At 42.9% G+C, this 20,404-nt stretch overlaps 1 protein-coding gene across 2 annotated transcripts in view; it reads left to right on the top strand.

The window, feature by feature from the left end:
* Positions 1 to 1,141: 1,141 nt before the first annotated feature.
* SPTBN5 (spectrin beta, non-erythrocytic 5) overlaps positions 1,142 to 20,404 on the top strand; it is a 113,291-nt gene continuing 94,028 nt past the window's right edge. For both annotated transcript variants that reach the window (XM_080996177.1, XM_080996178.1), the window contains exons 1-10: positions 1,142 to 1,238; positions 3,894 to 4,010; positions 5,518 to 5,685; positions 7,091 to 7,207; positions 8,042 to 8,199; positions 9,530 to 9,758; positions 12,874 to 13,508; positions 14,204 to 14,342; positions 15,354 to 15,586; positions 16,822 to 16,975. In XM_080996177.1, coding sequence (XP_080852303.1) covers positions 3,900 to 4,010; positions 5,518 to 5,685; positions 7,091 to 7,207; positions 8,042 to 8,199; positions 9,530 to 9,758; positions 12,874 to 13,508; positions 14,204 to 14,342; positions 15,354 to 15,586; positions 16,822 to 16,975 — 1,944 coding nt within the window. In that variant the 5' untranslated portion in view covers positions 1,142 to 1,238; positions 3,894 to 3,899. The remainder of the gene's footprint in view (positions 1,239 to 3,893; positions 4,011 to 5,517; positions 5,686 to 7,090; positions 7,208 to 8,041; positions 8,200 to 9,529; positions 9,759 to 12,873; positions 13,509 to 14,203; positions 14,343 to 15,353; positions 15,587 to 16,821; positions 16,976 to 20,404) is intronic.

Genomic DNA, 20,404 nt, shown 5'->3' with positions numbered 1-20,404 from the left:
TCTTCCGGGTCATGTGGCCAGCATGACTAAGCCGCTTCTGGCGAACCAGAGCAGCGCACGGAAACACCATTTACCTTCCCGCCAGAGCGGTACCTATTTATCTACTCGCACTTTGACATGCTTTCGAACTGCTAGGTTGGCAGGAGCAGGGACCGAGCAATGGGAGCTCACTCCGTCACAGGAATTCGAACCACCAACCTTCTGATCGGCAGGTCCTAGGCTCTGTGGTTTAACCCACAGCACCACCCACGTCCCTTTGCCTGAAGTACTGAGTCACAATTATTGCTTTAATTATGGAACTGTAAACAGATTTCCTAACATAGTTCAGGTACAAAAGAGCAGAACATCACTCCACTTATTGGAAACAGGAAGGGCAGCCATTTCTTTGAAGAATGTAAGCCTGTTGCACAAGTAGTGACAATTAGGGGTCCCCAGGATTATTTGGGTAGCTTGTTTTCTTTTGATCATTACTCTCAGGTCCTGCTGTGCTCCATTAACTACTGAAAATCAGCTGCCTTAGCACAAAGTTTGATGAACCTGAAGGAATGCTCAAATTTCTTTGGTTCTTTTTATATGATTTATTTTTCTGTGTTTTTATATAGAAAAACAATTCTTATATTTATCTGTAAGCTGCCTTGAGTCTTTGTCAGGGAAAAAGCAGGGTGTGTGTGTGTGTGTGTGTGTGTGTATAATGTCTTATTTTATTCACATCAGCCCAAAGGGTCATATTACATGGAATAAACCTTTGGCAGGCTAGCTGCAGCCAATGGCCCAATATTGTAAATTAATTTATGAAATGAAGGCTTTCTAATTCCAACACTTGGCATTTATTTTTAAACTTATATTGGAATTACCGTTGTCATTTACAGCCTTGTACTATGGGCCAGGTAGTGACTGGGATCATCTACTCCAACTTAGCGTGGGAGGTACATATTTTCTTTATCATGAGCACTCGCGGGCATCGGAGCCCAACTTCCTGTTCTAGTACATTATGTCAGCATTTGAACTGCTGCAGATGTATCATAACCCTTCTGCTGAGAACCTTTACCCCCAATATTCTAATGACCTTTTCCCTCCCCGGCCAGGTGTAGAGTTTTCATATAGATTATAAATACTTTCTCACTGTCACAGTATTCAAAGGTCACTTTGTATGCCAGAATAAACCAGCAGTTCTGGAGTAAAAGTGTTTATTGAATGGTGTCTTGCTGGCTTTCAAAGGGACATCTTGACAAGGCTGGGTAAGTTTAGACTTCAAGGAATTCCTTGGCTTTCTGTGGATGGGGCAGATGAGGGTATAGGCGTTTGAGTCATCTCAGAATTGCTTGAAGACAAATGTTATCCTTGCGAGAAAGTATGTTCTTACAAGTGACAGACGGGATGTTCTAAAAAGAACTGACAGTCCTATTGTATGGTACTGCATGTGCAAAAAAAAAGTAAGTGAAGAAATGACAACTGAACAGAAAGCTGATTTTGGCTGACAAATGATCCAGCCATTTTGCTGGGACCAGAGGTTAAGCAAGAGAAAGGCAAGGAGGATAATGTATCTTCTTCAGGAAGAAAAAAAGTACTGAGGACTTCCCGAAATGTGCGGGAGCTGGTAAATTGTGGACAAAAATCCCTCCTTCTGGTAGTTGCCTTGAAGGGTGAAAGGGCTGCTTCAGAAAATTAGATTTCTGTAGCTTTTTGAAAACAGTTAATTCTCCCATTGTGCGGGAGGACCCTTGAACTTGTTGTGGAGTCCTGTGTATGAACTGAAAAGTAGGGTCCCAACATTTTGTCTTCCCAGAAGTACATATCACTGGGATATATTTCACCAGCAAATAGGGACCGTCATCATTTAAACAATATTTGAGCACACTTCATAAACAGTGAATCAGGTCTGAGGAGGCTTTGGTTGTGGGTCATCTACCACATCCCCTAAGACCAGATCTGACCACAAAGATCTTTCAAGCACCACTATTCAGTCACTGCACCATAAAAGTTGGTTGTGGGGAGCCCAAGTACATTTTTGGGTGAACCAATTGTGTCCTGAGTGTTGGATTTGTTAAGTAAGAAATGATGGCATCTCACACGAATGCTAATTTTTCTGAAGTTTTGATGAAGCTAATCATCAAAGAAATTATTTTTTATATCAAATATTAACTAACCTAACCAAGTTCAAATTAGAAATGGGGGGGGGGGTAAGGAAAATGGCTTTAAAACAAGGAGCAACTCCTTGGTGTACAAATTAGGCATGCAGAATGCTGGTGTTTTTCTTCAGAAAGCACAATTACTTAGAAACTAGTGCAAGTGGAACCAGAAAAGCAGGCTGTCATTAAGAGCAAACTGATACATGAGGTTAATATATGTGCTTTACTAAGGAGTTCAACACTCTTGCGTATGCAAAAGATACCTCTCCTCAAGTAGCGGCCCATCAATAAGAGGCAGCTACTGGTTTGGGGAGCCCTTGCCCTCAACTCAATCTCTGGAACTGCTTCCAAGATCTCTTTGTTAGTAACAGGAAGTTTATACTGAGCCAGACATTTGGTCCATCTAGCTCAGTATTGTCTATTTCAAGGGTCCCAAACTATGGTTTGTGAACCACATTCAGGTGGTCCCTGGCATGTCTGTAAAAATAAAATTATAAACCATGCAGCTTCTAGTATGGCCTGTTACATACAACAAGCAGGCAAACCATGAAGTGTTCGACCAAGACCCTCAGAAATATTCAAGTGGTCCATGGGGACAGGGGGAGCTTGGAAACCTCTGGTCTAGACTGGCTGGCAGCATCTATTCAGCTAGACTGGTGACTGGGGGGTGGCCACCAAGACCACATAACACCGGTCTTGAAAGACCTACATTGGCTCCCAGTACGTTTCCGAGCACAATTCAAAGTGTTGGTGTTGACCTTTAAAGCCCTAAATGGCCTCGGCCCAGTATATCTGAAGGAGCTTCTCCACCCCCATCGTTCTGCCCGGACACTGAGGTCCAGCGCCGAGGGCCTTCTGGCGGTTCCCTCACTGCGGGAAGCAAAGCTACAGGGAACCAGGCAGAGGGCCTTCTTGGTAGTGGCGCCCGCCCTTTGGAACGCCCTCCCATCAGATGTCAAAGAGATAAACAACTACCTGACATTCAGAAGACATCTTAAGGCAGCCCTGTTCAGGGAAGTTTTTAATGTATGACATATTAGTGTATTTTTGGTCTTTGTGGAAGCCGCCCAGAGCAGCTGGGGAAACCCAGCCAGATGGGCGGGGTACAAATAAATTATTATTATTATTATTATTATTATTATTATTATTATTATTCAGGGTTTCAGGTAAGTAGTTTTTCTCATTCCTACCAGGAGATGTCAGGGATTGAAACTGGAACTTTCTGCATGCAAAGCACACTACCACTGAGATTGGCCACTCCCCAAAATTGCTAACACTGCATTCTTTGGGTGGAATCTGAAGTTCCAATAAAACCAGGAAAGAGAATAGAAGCAAGACATGCCCACCCCCAGTATTTCTTTTATTTCAATGTTGAAAAGCCAAAACTAGTATTTTAAGTTTTTCTCGTTACAGTTTTGTTAACACTTTAATCTGATACCTTTCCAAAATGTATTCAGCTTAATAGAGATCTTCCTTGGTTGTTCTCAGCTTATTAGTTGATGGGTAGCAGCACCCACTTCCTTTTGGCAAGAAATGCATTGCAGGAGGTGTGAAATTGGCTCTGACCAGAGAGGAAGTGAAACGGAAGAACGTGGGCTCTCAGATTTGGCTGGTAGTTTTCTGTTGAATGCATAATCTGGTGCACATTCCTTGGCTTCAAGGAGAACAAGAAAGCTCAAGAATGCAACAGAATTGGCAGCAAGCTAGGGTGGGTGATGCATGGTTATTTTTGGAGGAGTCATGTTGGAATGTTTCTGTGTTTAGGGCACCATGGAGGAAGAATATGTACAAGGACAGTTCAAAAAGCTGCAGGAGCAGCGTATGACCATGCAGAAGAAAACGTTCACCAACTGGATCAACAATGTGTTCTACAAACATGGTGTAGGTACTTTCCTCAAGCTCCTTCAGATGTGATCAGATTAAAAACTTCCTTGGTGGAGTGACAAACAACTCATGGAAAGCCCCTGACAAACTTTATCCATACAATATCATTAACTGTGAGTTTAAACAGTGTAAACAATGCATTTTGAACTTCCATTGACATCTAAAGTTACCACATTCAAGATGGCTGCAAAACAAACACCAGCCTGGGCAAAGCATTAGTGTAGCACCTGGAACCATTGTGCCTTAGCACAATTTGCTATTACTTAAACATTTCAGTGACTTGACAACTGCAATTTCCTGGTACAGGTAGAATTTCCACAGCTTCTCAAACTCTGTAGGGTTTCAGTCAAGGCCTTTTACCCATTCAGCTGTGAGTCATCAGGTTGAACTTCTCAAGATGTATGTGTCATCCTTAATGCTTTAGTTTACACCAATTACAAGCTAATATAATATTTATGACTAGGCAGTTAATGTTTTAACATCAACCCAGAAGGTATTTCAGCTGTCAGAGCTGGACCAAGACATTTTAATCATTCATTCATTTACAGTAATTCCATTTATTAATTGCTCCCTCAGAAACATCTCAAAGTGATTAACAGTGACCGCACCAATAATGAAAGCAGTAAAAGCAATTCCATGTATTAAAAAAACCCAATTCAAATCCAGTACAGATAAAGACTGCAGTGACAATAAAATCTCCACTTAAAAGGCTTTGACGTGCACCAAAAAGATGCTAGAGGTGGCACCTGTCTGATATGTGAGAGAGAGGTTCACAGTTAATGCCTCCACACTAAAGGCCTGATTCCTAGTTGTAGGGAACAGACCTCTGGATGAGATGGTATCTGCAGGAGGCCCTCTCCAGTAAAAGCACAGTGACTGGTTGGGAATTATAAGGGGCGAGATCAGATATCCAGGTACCAAGCCTGGTATCAAGGTTTTGCATACATGTGCTAACTGCTTGAACTTAGCCTGGTAGCGAATCGGCAACCAGAGCTACTGCTTTTTGTTGCAGCTTCTGGAACAAAGATTGACCTTTTAAAGTTGCAGTCAGAAGCTCCAAACTGTTGCTAAAAATGTGTTTTAAATGAAGATTCTGGCAGCGTATCAGCCAATGGATTGAAGGCTGCAAATATTCCAGTCACCCTTTTAGCTGACTAGAATAGGGGATATTTGTCAAGACTCCACGAAGGACGCTGTAGGTAAAGGAGTATAGAGAAGTTGTTCAGACCTACCCATAGTTTCTTTCCATGTGAAGTCCTGTTCAGAATATTAAATGATGTGAATTCAATTGGCTCAGAAGCAAATAATTTCTCTCTTCTCTTCTCTTCTCTTCTCTTCTCTTCTCTTCTCTTCTCTTCTCTTCTCTTCTCTTCTCTTCTCTTCTCTTCATGCCAGTCAAACAGCAATTACAGCACTTGCTTGCCATTATCTATCCTTGTGTGACATCTGTCCATGTCATTGGCTGTGAAATTTTGGCTGAATTCTTTGATGCTTCATTTTGCAGGTGGACATTAGGATTCATGATCTCTATACTGAACTGAAAGATGGCATTTATCTCCTGCAGCTGTTAGAGCTGCTGTCTGCTGAGCAACTGCCCAGACCAAACAAGGGTAAAATGAGGGTTCATTTTCTGGAGAACAACAGCAAAGCTATCCAATTCCTCAAAACCAAGGTGAGAACGTAAAGGTACAATGCAGACATGTCAAGTTGCAGGACAGTGTGAGGTTGCATATTTATAAATTTATGTTTAATCTATAGTCCGTCAGGTGTCATTGGTACACAAATTTAAAGAAATTCTCTTTAAGAGTAATGTTAATTAGCAGTAATGGAACAGTTTTAAACCATAGTTCCATAGAAAGATTAAAGTCTTCCCCCTATTTCTTTTATAATGTTGGAGATAGTTGATATATTTTGATAATTGCGTGTGTTCTGTGTGAATCAGGTGCTTTTCCTCAGCCACTCTTGGCAGCTTATAGCATATCTAAAAACATAAAACATCAAGCATTAAAAAACCTCCTGATACAGGGCTGCCTTCAGATGTCTTCTAAAAGATGTATAATTCTTTATTTATCTCCCTGACATCTGGTGGGAGGGCATTCCACAGGGAGAACGCCACTGCCAAGAAGGCCCTCTGCCGAGTTCCCTGTAACTTCGCTTCTCGCAGTGAGGGAGTGACCAGAAGGCCCTCGGCGCTGACCTCAGTGTCCAGGCTGAATGATGAGGGTGGAGATGCTCCTTTAGGTATCCTGGGTCGAGGCCGTTTAGGGCTTTAAAGGTCAGCACCAACACTTTGAATTGTGCTCGGAAATGTACTGGGAGCCAGTGAATTTCCTTTAGGACCGGTGTTATATCGTCCTGGTGGCCACTCCCGGTCACCAGTCTAGCTGCCACATTCTGGATTAGTTGTAGTTCCCGAGTCACCCTCAAAGGTAGCCCCACGTAGAGCGCATTGCAGTCCAAGCGGGAGATAACTAGAGCATGCACCACTCTGACAGTCTGCGGGAAGGAAGGGTCTCAGCCTACGTACCAGATGGAGCTGGTAGACAGCTGCCCCGGACACAGAATTGACCTGCACCTCCATGTACAGCTGTGAGTCCAAAATGACTCCCAGGCTGCTCACCTGGTCCTTCAGGGGCACAGTTACCCCATTCAGGACCAGGGAGTCCTCCACACCTGCCCGTCTCCTGTCCCCTCAAAACAGTACTTCTGTCTTGTCAGGATTCAACCTCAATTTGTTAGCCACCATCCATCCTTCAACCGCAGATTGGCAAAGTTGACTGGAACTGATGGGAGTTGCAGTTGAACAACATCTGAAGGGCCATAGGCTGACCACTTCTGCTTTATCCATCCATCCCTCCATCTGTTCATTCTTTAAAAAGTTCCCCATGAGTTTCCAGGGCAGGCTACAACAATGTAAAAATACAACATTGAAACTAGTTAAAACAAGTTTAAAGCCTCAAGTTGTAGAAAGTTGTGTTTTTACATTGTTGTAACCTGCCCTGGAACCTCATGGGGTTTATAGAAACAAACTGACAATGGTAATAATTGCTGAAAAGCTACATTTGTGCATTTGACAGGTACAGGTGAAAGTAATTGGACCTGAGAACATTGTAGATGGGGACCGAACTCTCATTCTGGGTTTAATGTGGATAATTATCCTCAGATTTCAAATTGCATCCATCAGACTTGATAAGGTAAAACTGTTCTTTAATAGCCTTTGTGCTCTTTGCTTTGTGAGAATGATCAGCTCTTCTGTTGTTCCAAAATGTCCTTGATCCCCAGCAAACTGAAATTTGACTCTTGGGTTTCTAATTAGATTGAAAATCTAGTCTAAGTAAAGGATTCAAGTGTTTACATGTGAATAGGGGAAGTGGCAGAGAGAGAGCCTCTTTAAAAAGGTAAAGGGACCCCTGACCATTAGGTCCAGTTGTGACCGACTCTGGGGTTGCGGCGCTCATCTCGCTTTATTGGCTGAGGTAGCCGGTGTACAGCTTCCGGGTCATGTGGCCAGCATGACTAAGCCGCTTCTGGCGAACCAGAGCAGCACACGGAAACGCTGTTTACCTTCCCGCGGTACCTATTTATCTACTTGCACTTTGACGTGCTTTTGAACTGCTAGGTTGGCAGGAGCTGGGACTGAGCAACGGGAGCTCACCCCGTCACGGGGATTCGAACCGCTGACCTTCTGATCGGCAAGTCCTAGGCTCTGTGGTTTAACCCACAGCGCCACCCGCATCCCTAGAGCCTCTTTACTTGAGGGTAATTTAACTTTAACTAGCACAGTAACTCCCACCACCACCACCAACTGTAACATGCATCTATAAGTGGTTAATAAACTGTAGATAGAAAATACCTCACTAAATTTATAATTATAAATCCTTACATTTCAGTTTGTAAAAAAAAAAAAAAGGTTTCATCCTACAGCAAACCTGTGAGAAGTTTTCAAATCTGGATATGTTGTTGCATGGCAGATTTTCAGTTATATATGCAATTGTCCTTTGAGGTTTTTCTCCTTGGTGTGTTTCTAGGAAGAGTTTGGAGCTAAAGCCAATGTCCTTTCTGCCAATGATGCTCTGCTGGTCTGGTGCCAGTATAAGACTGCCAGCTACCCTAATGTCAATGTGAAAGACTTCTCCAAAAGCTGGAGTGACGGGTTAGCCTTCAATGCACTCATTCATGCTCACAGGTAAAGGAGAACTAGGAGATCCTGCAGCAGTAGCTCAGACTTTCCTGTAATTCTTTAATGGAGAAGGTGATCAAATCTGACAAGCTGAATAATTTTTTTGCGGACAATCTCATGTTAGACAAATGGAAATTATTTATTAATGAGCTCAGAAAAGTTACTAGAGATAAAAAGGTGCTTTTCAAAAAATGTAAATTGGATTCCACAAGGATTAGGATGGGTTGGGATAAAGAATAGGGAATTTCCACAACCTTTGGTGCAGGACTTCTGAGCTCCCAAAAATAGGTTTCTCTCTCACCTAGCCCTTAACATCAGAAGCCAAGTTCATGCCCTGACACCAAAACCCACCTTCCATGATGCAATAAGCTGTTAGGGGCTTGAACTGGGCAATAGGGCTTGTTTCTAAAGTTCAGGTTTCAGTTTCTCTTCCACCTCCCATGGTGTCCTTTGTGCTTCCTCTCTCTCGCCACCACTTCCCAGGCAGCAAGAAGGGAACAGATGGAACCCTTATGCTTTCTTTTCCCTCAAAACAAAAGAGAAAGAAAAGGGGCCCATTTATTCCCTTGCTAATGCCTGATCAGATTTCCTGATCAGCCTCAGTTGCCCAGAGCAGTGAAGGTGGTGAAGGAGATTGTCTGGAGCTCTGCTCCACGACAGCACCCCGTGTTAAAGAATAAAGTCCTTTTTTACAGGAAGGATGTTGTGATGACTGTCATTGAAATGGTGTCATTGTATGCTCACCTCCTCACCTACTGGGAGGAGCTGGTCCCTAGACCTGCTTGCCGTAGTCTCGCCCCAGCAGCACCCCCAACAATGTGGTCTGACCCAAGACACACCAGGAGCTTCCTAGCTAACTGGAGATTGAACTCAAGTCTTCTAAATCCGGTTGTGGCTGCTCTATGCTCCTCCCAACCTCACTTGCCTCATTTAACTATGTGTACTGGAAATTCCATCAGGTGAACCAGAGGGAGAGATTAGAAATGGCCAGCCAACACCATTCTTTGGGCTCTGCTGAGAGACCAGCTTCAATGGAGTCTTCCTCTTTCTGAACCGCTTCCATTTCAGATGGCCATCTGAGAACAGATGCCTGAATCTGCTTGTTTTCCCTTTTCCACCCATTCAGTTTTCCTTATGTGCCATGTCTTTCAGATAGCAAACCCATGGACCAGGGCTGCCTTGTTTTCATTTGATCTGATGTGAGCCCTTTTGACTGAAAAGCGAAGCAAAAGAATTGCTTGAATAAATAAAGGGTAGTGAAAGGAAGATTGACATGCACTTTGAAACATAACCTTCCTTGTATGTTTCCCCATCACCCCTTCTTTCATCTCCCCAGGCCTGATCTCATCCAGTACAGCTCCCTGAGGCATGACCAGCCCATCAGTAACCTAAATAATGCCTTCACTGTGGCAGAGAAGCAGCTGGGAATCACAAAGCTGCTGGATGCTGAGGATGTGGCCGTGCCATTTCCAGATGAGAGATCCATCATGACTTATGTGTCATTCTACTACCATTACTTTTCCAGGCTGAAGCAGGACCAGACTGTCCAGAAAAGGCTCACCAAAGTCAGTGCACTGCGGTCACATAAATTAGCATGCCCTGTCTCTCAAGTAAATTCTCTCCACAGGCTAAATCAGATGGTGGATCAGTTCTAATGTACGTATGTAATCTGTGGATAATGCCAAGGGCTTTTCACAGGAAGAATAAAAGTCAATATACTCCTCTACATTCAGCTTAAGGAAAAGCCCTCCATGGTCAAAAGGCAAATGCTTATGCAGTAGGAAAATTCATTGCAGTTTGTTTCCTTTGCGCAGGGCAAATCTCAGTAAGTTTTCACCATTTTTGGCTCACCTTCATAAAAAAAAAATTCAAGGGCACCATGGACAAGCAGGCAAGTCCAATAGGATAAGTTCTGGCTGAAGAACTAGGTATATCTTTGCCAGAGCCAAAGGGGACAGCCAGAAGCTTTATTAAAGAGGAATCCCAAAATCTGGGATCTCCTTCAAAATGATACCAAAGTTTTGTAATTGTTTTGTTCCATTCTGTGGGGCCAAAGCTAGCTTGGGTATTGTACAGACACAGATACAGTGACTATGCAAAGGGACAGAAACACACACACACACACACACACACACACTTAGTACACATGCTCTTCTACATATCCCCATATATTCCTACATTGCAGATGGTTGGACCTTTGTGTCGCTTCCAACTCTACAATTCTATGCTTCCATGATATTCCCGTTGCAAGTTTTAGAAGAACCTAAGACTAGCTCTGCTGGATTGAACCACTTGCCCATGCAGTCTGACCTCCTGTTCTCACAGTGGCCAACCAGGTGCCTATTGGAAGACTTCTAGCAAGACCTGAGTGCAACTGCAATTCAGAAGCATACTGCCTCTGACAGTGGCCGTGTCAGAGTTCTGCTCTTCGTGTGCTTCTCGCTTTAATGGTTTTCCTTCCCACTCGGATTCTCTCTCTCGGGGTTCTTTCATGCAGAGACCTTCTCCTTCTTCTTCTCCTCCCTCCCTTCCTAAACAAACACAGGGAGACATGATAATCTCTCGCTGACCTCAGTCACCCTCAATAAGGCAGCTCTGAGTTCCCTAATAGGATTGTGGCAGGGAAGCCTCCCTTGTGTCAAAGCAGCCTCAGTATGCGCTAAGACTAGTGGGTGACCAGGGAGTGCAGAGGAAATCCATGCGGTGAGGTAAATCTCCCTTCCCCCACCCCTCTCCAGTGACCATGCATTTGTTAGGATCCTTCAGCGAGAACTGGGTGCGATGGCAGAACATACAGAACGGAGCCCTAATGCCCCAGGCAGCTTTTCCTGCACTCAAGGTTGGTGCTGCTGTTTTGCTCCTTCTCCTGCCCATAGCTGGGTTTGCTTTGTTATTTGTGTGCTCTGAAATGGATGCAAGCAGATTAGCACTTCCAGCTCATTGGTTTTTTGTTCGGTTTCAGCACCTTCCTCATTAACGCAAGGAAACAACTGGGGGCCGGCTGAGGCCTCCTCGAGAGTGACATGGAGCATTGTCCTGTGTTGTCTGTTGTAGTTTGCTGTAGTTTGGGGCATTTCGCTTTGAGCTCTTTCGAAGCTAGGATTAAGAAGTCGAAACCAAAAATAGCAAACGAAAGGGGAGGGCAATGTGAGAAAGATGGTTACTTTTTGCACTCTGGCGATGCTTCCATAGGGTTTGTGTCCGGTGCTGAATGAACATGACTGTCAATCAGTCCACACAGGGAAGGTGCAGGTATTTTATGCTTAATGCTGTTAGTTCAAATTGACTAACAGAATCAAGGCTTTCTCTGGTAACTCCAAACCTTGTGCTGGATGGTACCATGTTACAGAGTCCCTTTCACCATTTTCTGATGGGTGCTTCTGATATTAGTTACGGGAAGCAACTATTTGCAGGCCACTATCAGAGAGTTTTGGCAACAAATGCTCTACTATAAAACTGGATCCACTCACATCAAAGAAGTGTTGCAATTAAACGCGTTACAAACTTTGTATGAGAAATCAGGTTAGCAAAGACGGAACTCCACAGCGCCATCTGGTGTCACAGTGTTAGAATGCACAAACAACGCATATAAAGTGTTTTTTTTTCTTTGCCAGTGTAGCTGGGGCTCGTGTTTAAATTGAAATGAATGAATCCAAGAGTCTTCAGTAAGGTTGTGGATTCCTAAACTATAGTCAAAAACAGAAAATTGCAGACTGGTGGAGGGGGTGTATTTCCAGATATTTGTTTAAATAGTAGCAGTCGTAGTAACAACAAGGCTCAGCAGTTGAACTGCAGAGGGTGATTATCAGAGTTTGGTTATTTATGGTAAAACATGTGGTGATAACTTTGAACCCTGCACCTTAAAATACTAGCAGCACTATTTAGTGAAGTACTTGCCTCTTTCTCTGGTATTAAAATGTGCCGTGAGTCCCATGGAAGTGTTGTGGAGGGGGTGAGTAGATCCAGAAAAGACATGGAAGGTGCTCTGAGAGTGGGTGCTGGAATATCCTAAGTAAGGTTCCAGTTAGCAGCAGGTCTTCAATTCTAGGCTTCAAGAGGGGCCTGATCCTAGCAGCAGTTTGGGGGAATGATCCCCCAGCGGTCTGAGGAAAGGAGATCTGGGCCCCAGGGAGGGCTGTGGTAGTGATGAAAGAGCAGGCCAGTGTGGTGTAGTGGTTAAGAGTGGTAGACTCGTAATCTGGTGAACCGGGTTCGCGTCTCCGCTCCTCCACATGCAGCTGCTGGGTGACCTTGGGCTAGTCACATTTCTCTGAAGTCTCTCAGCCTCACTCACCTTACAGTGTTTGTTGCGGGGGAGGAAGGGAAAGGAGAATGTTAGCCACTTTGAGACTCCTTCAGGTAGTGATAAAGTGGGATAGAAGAAGAAGAAGAAGAAGAAGAAGAAGAAGAGGAGGAGGAGGAGGAGGAGGAGGAGGAGGAGGAGGAGTTTGGATTTGATATCCCGCCTTTCACTCCCCTTCAGGAGTCCCAATAAACACCTCATACCACCCATACAAACACAAACACAAATTCAGATTTAGATGTGGTTATTATCTGTGACTAAGGAACAAATCTGTCATCCTAGTCTCACCGAAAGCCTGGATTGACTGGAGTCAGTCATAAAACTATGCTAGGTTATATGATTAAGTATTTTCTTTTGCTTCCCCCCCCCCCCTGCAGATTGTGTTCTTCCTGAAGGAGACGGATGACTTGAAGTTCCAGTATGAGCAAATGGTCTCAGAGCTCTTGAAATGGATAAAGCTCAAAGTGGTGGAACTGGATGATCGCTTCTTTCCCAACTCCCTCAAGGAGATGCGTCTTCTCATGGGCAGCTTTAAGACCTTCCGCATTGTGGAGAAGCCTCCCAAGTACCGGGAGAAGGGAATCATTGAAGCCAATTTCTTCCACATCAGAACCAAACAGCGAGCCCACAACCAACGTGCCTACCTGCCTCCTGAAGGAAAGACACTGAGAGATTTGGAGAAGGAGTGGGTTGTTTTGGAGAAGGCAGAGCACAACCGAGGAAAAGCAATCCAGGAGGAGCTCTTGAGGCTGGAGAGAGTTGAGCAACTGGTCCAGAGATTTCTGAAGAAAGCAGCTGTTCGTGAGGCCTACTTGGAGGACATGAGAGGGATAATAAAGAAGCAGAACGACTGGCAGCCTGAGAGTGTGGAGGCACATCAGGCAGCCACAAGAAAGCTTGAAGCCATTGAGGCAGATATGCTTTCCCGAGACCTACGCTTCAAAGCACTATCTAAGATGGCTTCAGAAATCAAGCAGGAGAACTACCATGGCAAGATCCAGATTGAAAAGAAGTGAGCTGAAAAGCGGCGGTGTGTGGTTTTGGGAGGTGGGAGAAACAGGAATAGCTTTAAGGAGAATTAGAAGGACACATAGAAAATAGTTGTGTTGATAGCATGAATAATGTAGTTCCCCTTTTCAGAAAGGCAGCAACAATAGAGATTAACAATGGCGATGGATTTCACCACCATGCTTCACATTCGTGCTTTTGGATAGACAGTGGACTGATTTTTTTTAAAAAAAAGAGAAACATTCTGTTGTTTTTTTCAAATAAGAAGATTTTCCAAATAAAATCTTGGGAGAAAACCCTTCTCCATGTTTCAGCACTGGGTGAGGCTTGTTATGGGTGACACAAGGGCCTTCTGTACAGTGTCTTCCCATTGGCAGAATACAATCCTCTTAGAATTGTGGTTAAAGCCAGTGCTTTTTTCTGGGGGTGATCAAGGGTACACAGCACCGGCTCCTTTTCTTCTAGAAGAAAAGCACTGGTTAGATCCAACACTTCTATCATTTCAGTGCCAAGCTAAGAAAGACCTTTCTGTTTCCCCAGACATTTTCAGTGGTTTAGTTAAATAAACTAGCCACATGGGAATCATGAGGGACCTTGACAAGGGCCTCCATTTTAATTGTTTTCCCTGCATCCCTTGAAATACGTAGTTCTGCTCAGAATCTTTTGATATACCATGTTGTTGTTTTCCCTCCCATCCAGGCAAAATGACATTGCGCATCAATGGCAAGACCTTATGACCCAGCTCCAGAGACAAAAACACTCCTTGCAGGCAATGCAGGAAGGCCTGGTCCTTTTGAGGGACATCGATACCATTACAGAAGAACTGAGAGGGCTGAAGGTATCTCGTGTTATACATTTTGCATGTTAACAAGCACATTGTTTTAGTGACAACTAAAGACTGCAATTGATGTCATGTTGTGAAAGAACATCGTGTTTTCAGGTCTGAAAATAGGCACATAGTCATTGACATCCCAGGCTTGCTTATTTTTAATAATAATAATAATAATAATAATAATACTGGAAATAAATAAGTCGTAGGATTACGATTGTCAATACAAACTTGATTTTCCAGGGACAACTAAATGAAAAATATTCCACTTGCCAGAATAATAGAATATGGACTTGAGGCTAAGAACTATAGATTATCGGCATGCACACAAATCTGTTCATTTTCCTTTACATTAGGTTAAAAGGCCTGTTTCTTGCAGTGAAAGCCAGTTACATATAGATTATAAAACTGAATTCGTACAGAGGCAGTGCATACAGGCTTAATTTGAGCTTAAGTAGCATGGGTTTCAAAGCCAGGAGTACCTATGACCATATAACTGCCTTCCTTTATCGTAACCTATTTGGTCCCACACTTCTGGGATTAGGAGAATTCAGGTCAAAGGGCATGACTTCTAGGCAGTCTAGCAACCAGGCACAGTACATGTTGGAAACTAAGCACTGTGCTTATTATCGCTATACCCGTTTGTAATATGTACTGTATGTGGATGGAATTTGCATCTTTCCTTTGATATTAGTGGGCTTTGGATACCATATGATGATTGCTAGCTGACATTGGGTGATAATTTACCATTGCATGAATGTAACAACTTGATAAACTGGGCATCAGTAATATCCTGCCAATAGTGTAGACTCCTGCACTTTAGTGCAAGTCACCATTCCCTTATTCTTCTGATTGTAAAAACTCCTCTCAGAAGTTGAAAGGATTATTAGTTTTATAAGTGGCTACATGCACATTATGGTAAATTTATCATCTGATAAATAGTCATCTATAACTTAGCCATTTTCTTCACGCAAGTTCTTGAGGACAATAAACATCATTTCTATTTCATTTAATTTCCAGAGTCTAGTGAGTTCCCAGGATTGTGGTAAACAGCTCCTGGAAGCCGTAGATTTACTGCAGAAGCATAAACTGGTCGCCTCTCAGATCTCTTCCCTTGGGGAGAGGGTCAGGCATATCACTGAAAGAACAGAAGTGATTGTCAAAAGTAAATCGTTCAAGCCAGATGTGCTTCAATCTAAACATCGGATGCTCCAGCAGCTGCATCAAAACCTTGTGGATCTCTGCAAAACACGGTAAATTTCTTTTTTTGTGACTCAGTTCTTCCTGAGGAGGCTGGCCAATTCTTTTATTTAAGAAATTCAGGAATAGAATATCCTAATTGTGGGATGCCGGGGTGTTTGTATGAACCCCCAAAATGAACATATAACAACAACAATTTATTTATACCCCACCCATTTGGTTGGGTTTCCCCAGTCACTCTGTGCGGCTTCCAACCGAATATTAAAAACAATACAGCATCAGACATTAAAAACTTCCCTAAACAAGGCCGCCTTCAGTTGTCTTTTAAAAGTAAAATAGTTGTTTATTGCCTTGACATCTGCTGGGAGGGCATTCCACAGGGCAGGTGCCACTACCGAGAAGGCCCTCTGCCTGGTTCCCTGTAACCTCACTTCTCACAGTGAGGAAACCACCAGAAGGCCCTCAGAGCTGGACCTCAGTGTCCGTGCTGCATGATGGGGGTGGAGACGCTCCTTCAGGTATACTGTGAAGTGGACAGCTGGTCATGCCCCTCTCGTGCCAGCATGGATACTGTCCCAATTCCCACAGCTGTGAACACTTGGTGTTAGTGAGAAGGGGTCCCCGCACACCCACTGACATTCAGCATTACTCCCCAACTGAGAACCCTGAGCTCACACACTGGGGTTTCTCTGCCTTCTGTTTGGATTGGCTTTGGATTCTTATCTTAAAGTTACAAAGGAATTAATTCACTGCTTCCTTTGTGTTGCTCAAATTCATTAGGTAAAGATAGTTGCTTTGAAGCAGAATTGAAAGCTACTTCCTTAAAACCAAGTACAGTGGTACCTCAGGTTAAGTACTTAATTCGTTCCAGAGGTCCGTTCTTAACCTGAAACTGTTCTTAACCTGAAGCACCACTTTAGCTAATGGGGCCTCCTGCTGCCGCCGCGCCGCTGAAGCACGATTTCTGTTCTCATCCTGAAGCAAAGTTCTTAACCTGAGGTACTATTTCTGGGTTAGCGGAGTCTGTAACCTGAAGCGTATGTAACCTGAGGTACCACTGTATGGATTTTACCTGAAACCAAGGAGAATGCAGAGAAGTGTCCAGGGCACAACTTAAGTATAAATAAATATTTCAAATGTGGCCTACGTTGGTGGCTGGTCCAGCTTAGGGAAAGGAAGCCTGAGTAATCCAGATTCCAGTATGCAGGAAGTACTAGAAAAAACATGATGTGGTTTTATAAACATTACCAAATGCATCTCTCTCCCCCCCCCCCCCTTTTTGGAATAGACAATATCAGCTGGAAAGTGCTTTAAAGCTTTTTGAGTTTTTCCATGAGTGCAAAGAAGAGGAGCTTTGGCTGTCTGACAAATTGAAGCTGGTGATGGCGGGACACTTAGGGCGCGATCTCAGTCACATTGCAGCCTCTCTTCAAAGCCATAAGGTTAGTGATGTGTAAATTCTTGATTGCTTGTGCAGGTTTTAGAGGGCTTTCAGACTTTTCTAGCTGAAATATACTCGGAGTCACGTAGTGATTTCATGCTCTTTATTGCAACTCGTAAAACAGTGAATGAATTTCCCCCCAAACCTCAGGCTTTATATACATTATTTACACAATGGGTTCCGTCTGATTGGCTGATTCTGCTTCCCTCCTGGGGTCTGATTGGTTTGCTCCTGCAGGTCAATCAGGTTGTTGCATTCTAGGATCCTACCTGCCTATTGTTCTAGGATCCAAGCTCAGTACATAACACTAGCGTTTCTGTTTCTAGTAGCATAGATACTAACGTACACATCCAAAAGATTTATAACAGTTCTAAAAAGGGGTGGGGTGGGAACTGGTGGTGAACTGATGTAAGAGCTTAATATTATAAAACTCTTCACCGATGAAATGGAAAACTGTTAGAGATATGAGGTCAAAGTAACTTACAAATTTACCAATATTGTTTGAAATGTGCAGACATAATCAGCCCAGAGCCAGTGAAATTGACTGATTATATTGTGGTTTTTCAATAGGTCTAGGCAGACAATGGTACCACCCTATTTGCCTCTTGATTGGTTTAGCTAGTTTGATGTGACAAGAACAAAGAAGCCTTTAGTTAACAATAAAATTCTAAAAGGGACTTGTTTCTTTCTTTCTGCTTTCTCTTTCTGAAATGTTATTTTATTTGTTTGCCTCCTTAAGGGTTGCAAGGGTTGGATTTGTTAGAAACACTGTTTAATTTGCTTATGTGGAACAGTATATCCCTGTTGTTGCATTTGTGATATGCAAATTGGTTTAAAAAAAACCCAGGCCATAGCCAATTTGCCTGATAGCCAAATTCCTACCCGGCCCCGCTAATACAGCAACCACCACAGCCATAGCAAGGTCAAATCAATAAGTAAAATGCAAAATTAATGGAGTGGGTGGGTGGGTTGTGTTAGCAATTTCACACCTCCGAGGCTGCACTTTGTGATTAGTGGAAATCACGCAGTCTGTCTGAGAGGAAGCATGAGAACCGGATACAGTCCTATCTGTATGTATTACGTGATGTACTTTCACTTTTGCCTGTTCTCTCTCGGAGCTGGATGAGAGAGAGCACCATGATTCCTTGTCTGTGTGATATAGTGTAAATAAATACAGTGGTACCTCAGGTTAAGTACTTAATTCGTTCCGGAGGTCCATACTTAACCTGAAAACTGTTCTTAACCTGAAGCACCACTTTAGCTAATGGGGCCTCCTGCTGCTGCCGTGCCGCCGGAGCACAATTTCTGTTCTCAACCTGAAGCAAAGTTCTTAACCTGAAGCACTATTTCTGGGTTAGCAGAGTATGTAACCTGAAGCGTATGTAACCTGAGGTACCACTGTAGTAGTTCAGAACTACGATGCCTCTTTCTTTTACTGTGTCAAGAGAGGCGGCTAGTGTGCATAAATCAAGTTGGTTTATGTCACTAGAGCACCCTGGAGAAGAATAGCTTTTCCAGAGCTATGCTCACCGGAGGACACTCAGAGATTGGGGACGGGTGCTGCTGATAGCCCAGAGAGTTTTCCCAATATGGTAGCAGAACTGATGAAAAAGAGCGGGTGTCGGGGGCCGGTGCAAACTGTTTAAATCCCCCCTGGGAGCTGACCTGAAGGAAGCCTGATTTTTCCCTCAGGCCTGCCTCCGAAGAGCCCTGCCCTCAGCACCAGCCGGCCATTGGCCAATTTGTTGTTGTTTTTTAAAGGATATTTATTAAAATTTTCAAAATATTACAAAATGAAAAAAGAAAAAAGAAAAAAATACAAAATAAAAGTAGTTAAAAACAACTCAATCTTTTCATTACTTATCTTTCATTGGCTTGTTTCCCGGACCTCCTCGCGCCTCCCTTTTTTGTATTCCAATTCAGTTTGTTAGTTCAGCAAATTCTTCCCCTCTTTTTTTATCCTAATCTTTAATCTTAAAATATTGTGACATTGAATTTTAACCTATTAATAATCCTTTTTTCATATTCCCTTATAATATTACAGCTAAAAACCACTTAATTTCTATCCAACATCATTCTAACATTCATTAATTTTGCAATGTTTCTGTAGATAGTCTTTAAACTTTTTCCAATCTTCTTCCACCGATTCTTCTCCCTGGTCTCGGATTCTGCCAGTCATTTCCGCCAATTCCATATAGTCCATCACCTTCATCTGCCATTTTTCCAGGGTGGGTAGATCTTGTTTCTTCCAGTGCTTTGCAATACGTATTCTTGCTGCTGTTGTGGCATACATAAAGAAAGTTCTATCCTTCTTTGACACCAATTGGCTGACTATGCCCAGGAGAAAGGCCTCTGGTTTCTTCAGGAAGGTATATTTAAATACCTTTTTCAATTCATTATAGATCATCTCCCAGAAAGCCTTAATCCTTGGGCACGTCCACCAAAGGTGAAAGAATGTACCTTCAGTTTCTTTACATTTCCAACATTTATTGTCAGGCAAATGATAGATTTTTGCAAGCTTGACTGGTGTCATGTACCACCTGTATATCATTTTCATAATATTCTCTCTTAAGGCATTGCATGCCATAAACTTCATACCTGTGGTCCATAACTGTTCCCAGTCAGCCATCATTATGTTATGTCCAACGTCTTGTGCCCATTTAATCATAGCAGATTTCACCGTTTCATCTTGAGTATTCCATTTCAACAGCAAGTTATACATCTTTGATAAAGTCTTAGTTTTAGGTTCTAACAGTTCTGTTTCTAATTTTGATTTTTCCACCTGGAAGCCAATTTTCTTGTCCGAATTATATGCTTCCATTATCTGATAATAATGAAGCCAATCTCGCACTTTATTTTTTAGTTTCTCAAAACTCTGCAGTTTCAATCCATCTTGTTCCAAAATTTCCCAATATTTCGGCCATTTGACCTCCATATTGAGCTTTTTCAGAGCTTTCACTTCCATCGGTGACAGCCACCTTGGGGTTTTGTTTTCCAATAAGTCCTTATATCTTATCCAAACATTGAACAATGCTTTCCTGACAATATGGTTTTTAAATGCTTTATGTGCTTTGACCTTGTCATACCACAAGTATGCATGCCATCCAAATACATTATTAAAACCTTCTAAATCCAAAATGTCTGCGTTTTCAAGAAGCAGCCATTCTTTCAACCAGCAAAAAGCTGCTGATTCATAATAAAGTTTAAGGTCTGGCAGGGCAAATCCACCTCTTTCCTTTGCATCTGTTAGTATTTTAAATTTTATTCTAGGCTTCTTGCCCTGCCAGACAAATCTAGAGATATCTCTCTGCCACTTCTTGAAACAGTCCATTTTGTCCAAAATTTGCAATGTTTGAAACAAAAACAACATTCTAGGCAATACATTCATTTTTATCGCAGCAATATGGCCCAGCAATGAAAGCTTCAAATT

This window comes from Podarcis pityusensis (assembly GCF_964106645.2).
Source record: "Podarcis pityusensis genome assembly, chromosome: 1".
Classification (NCBI taxonomy): Eukaryota; Metazoa; Chordata; class Lepidosauria; order Squamata; family Lacertidae; genus Podarcis; species Podarcis pityusensis.
This window is presented reverse-complemented; position numbering and strand designations above follow the sequence as displayed.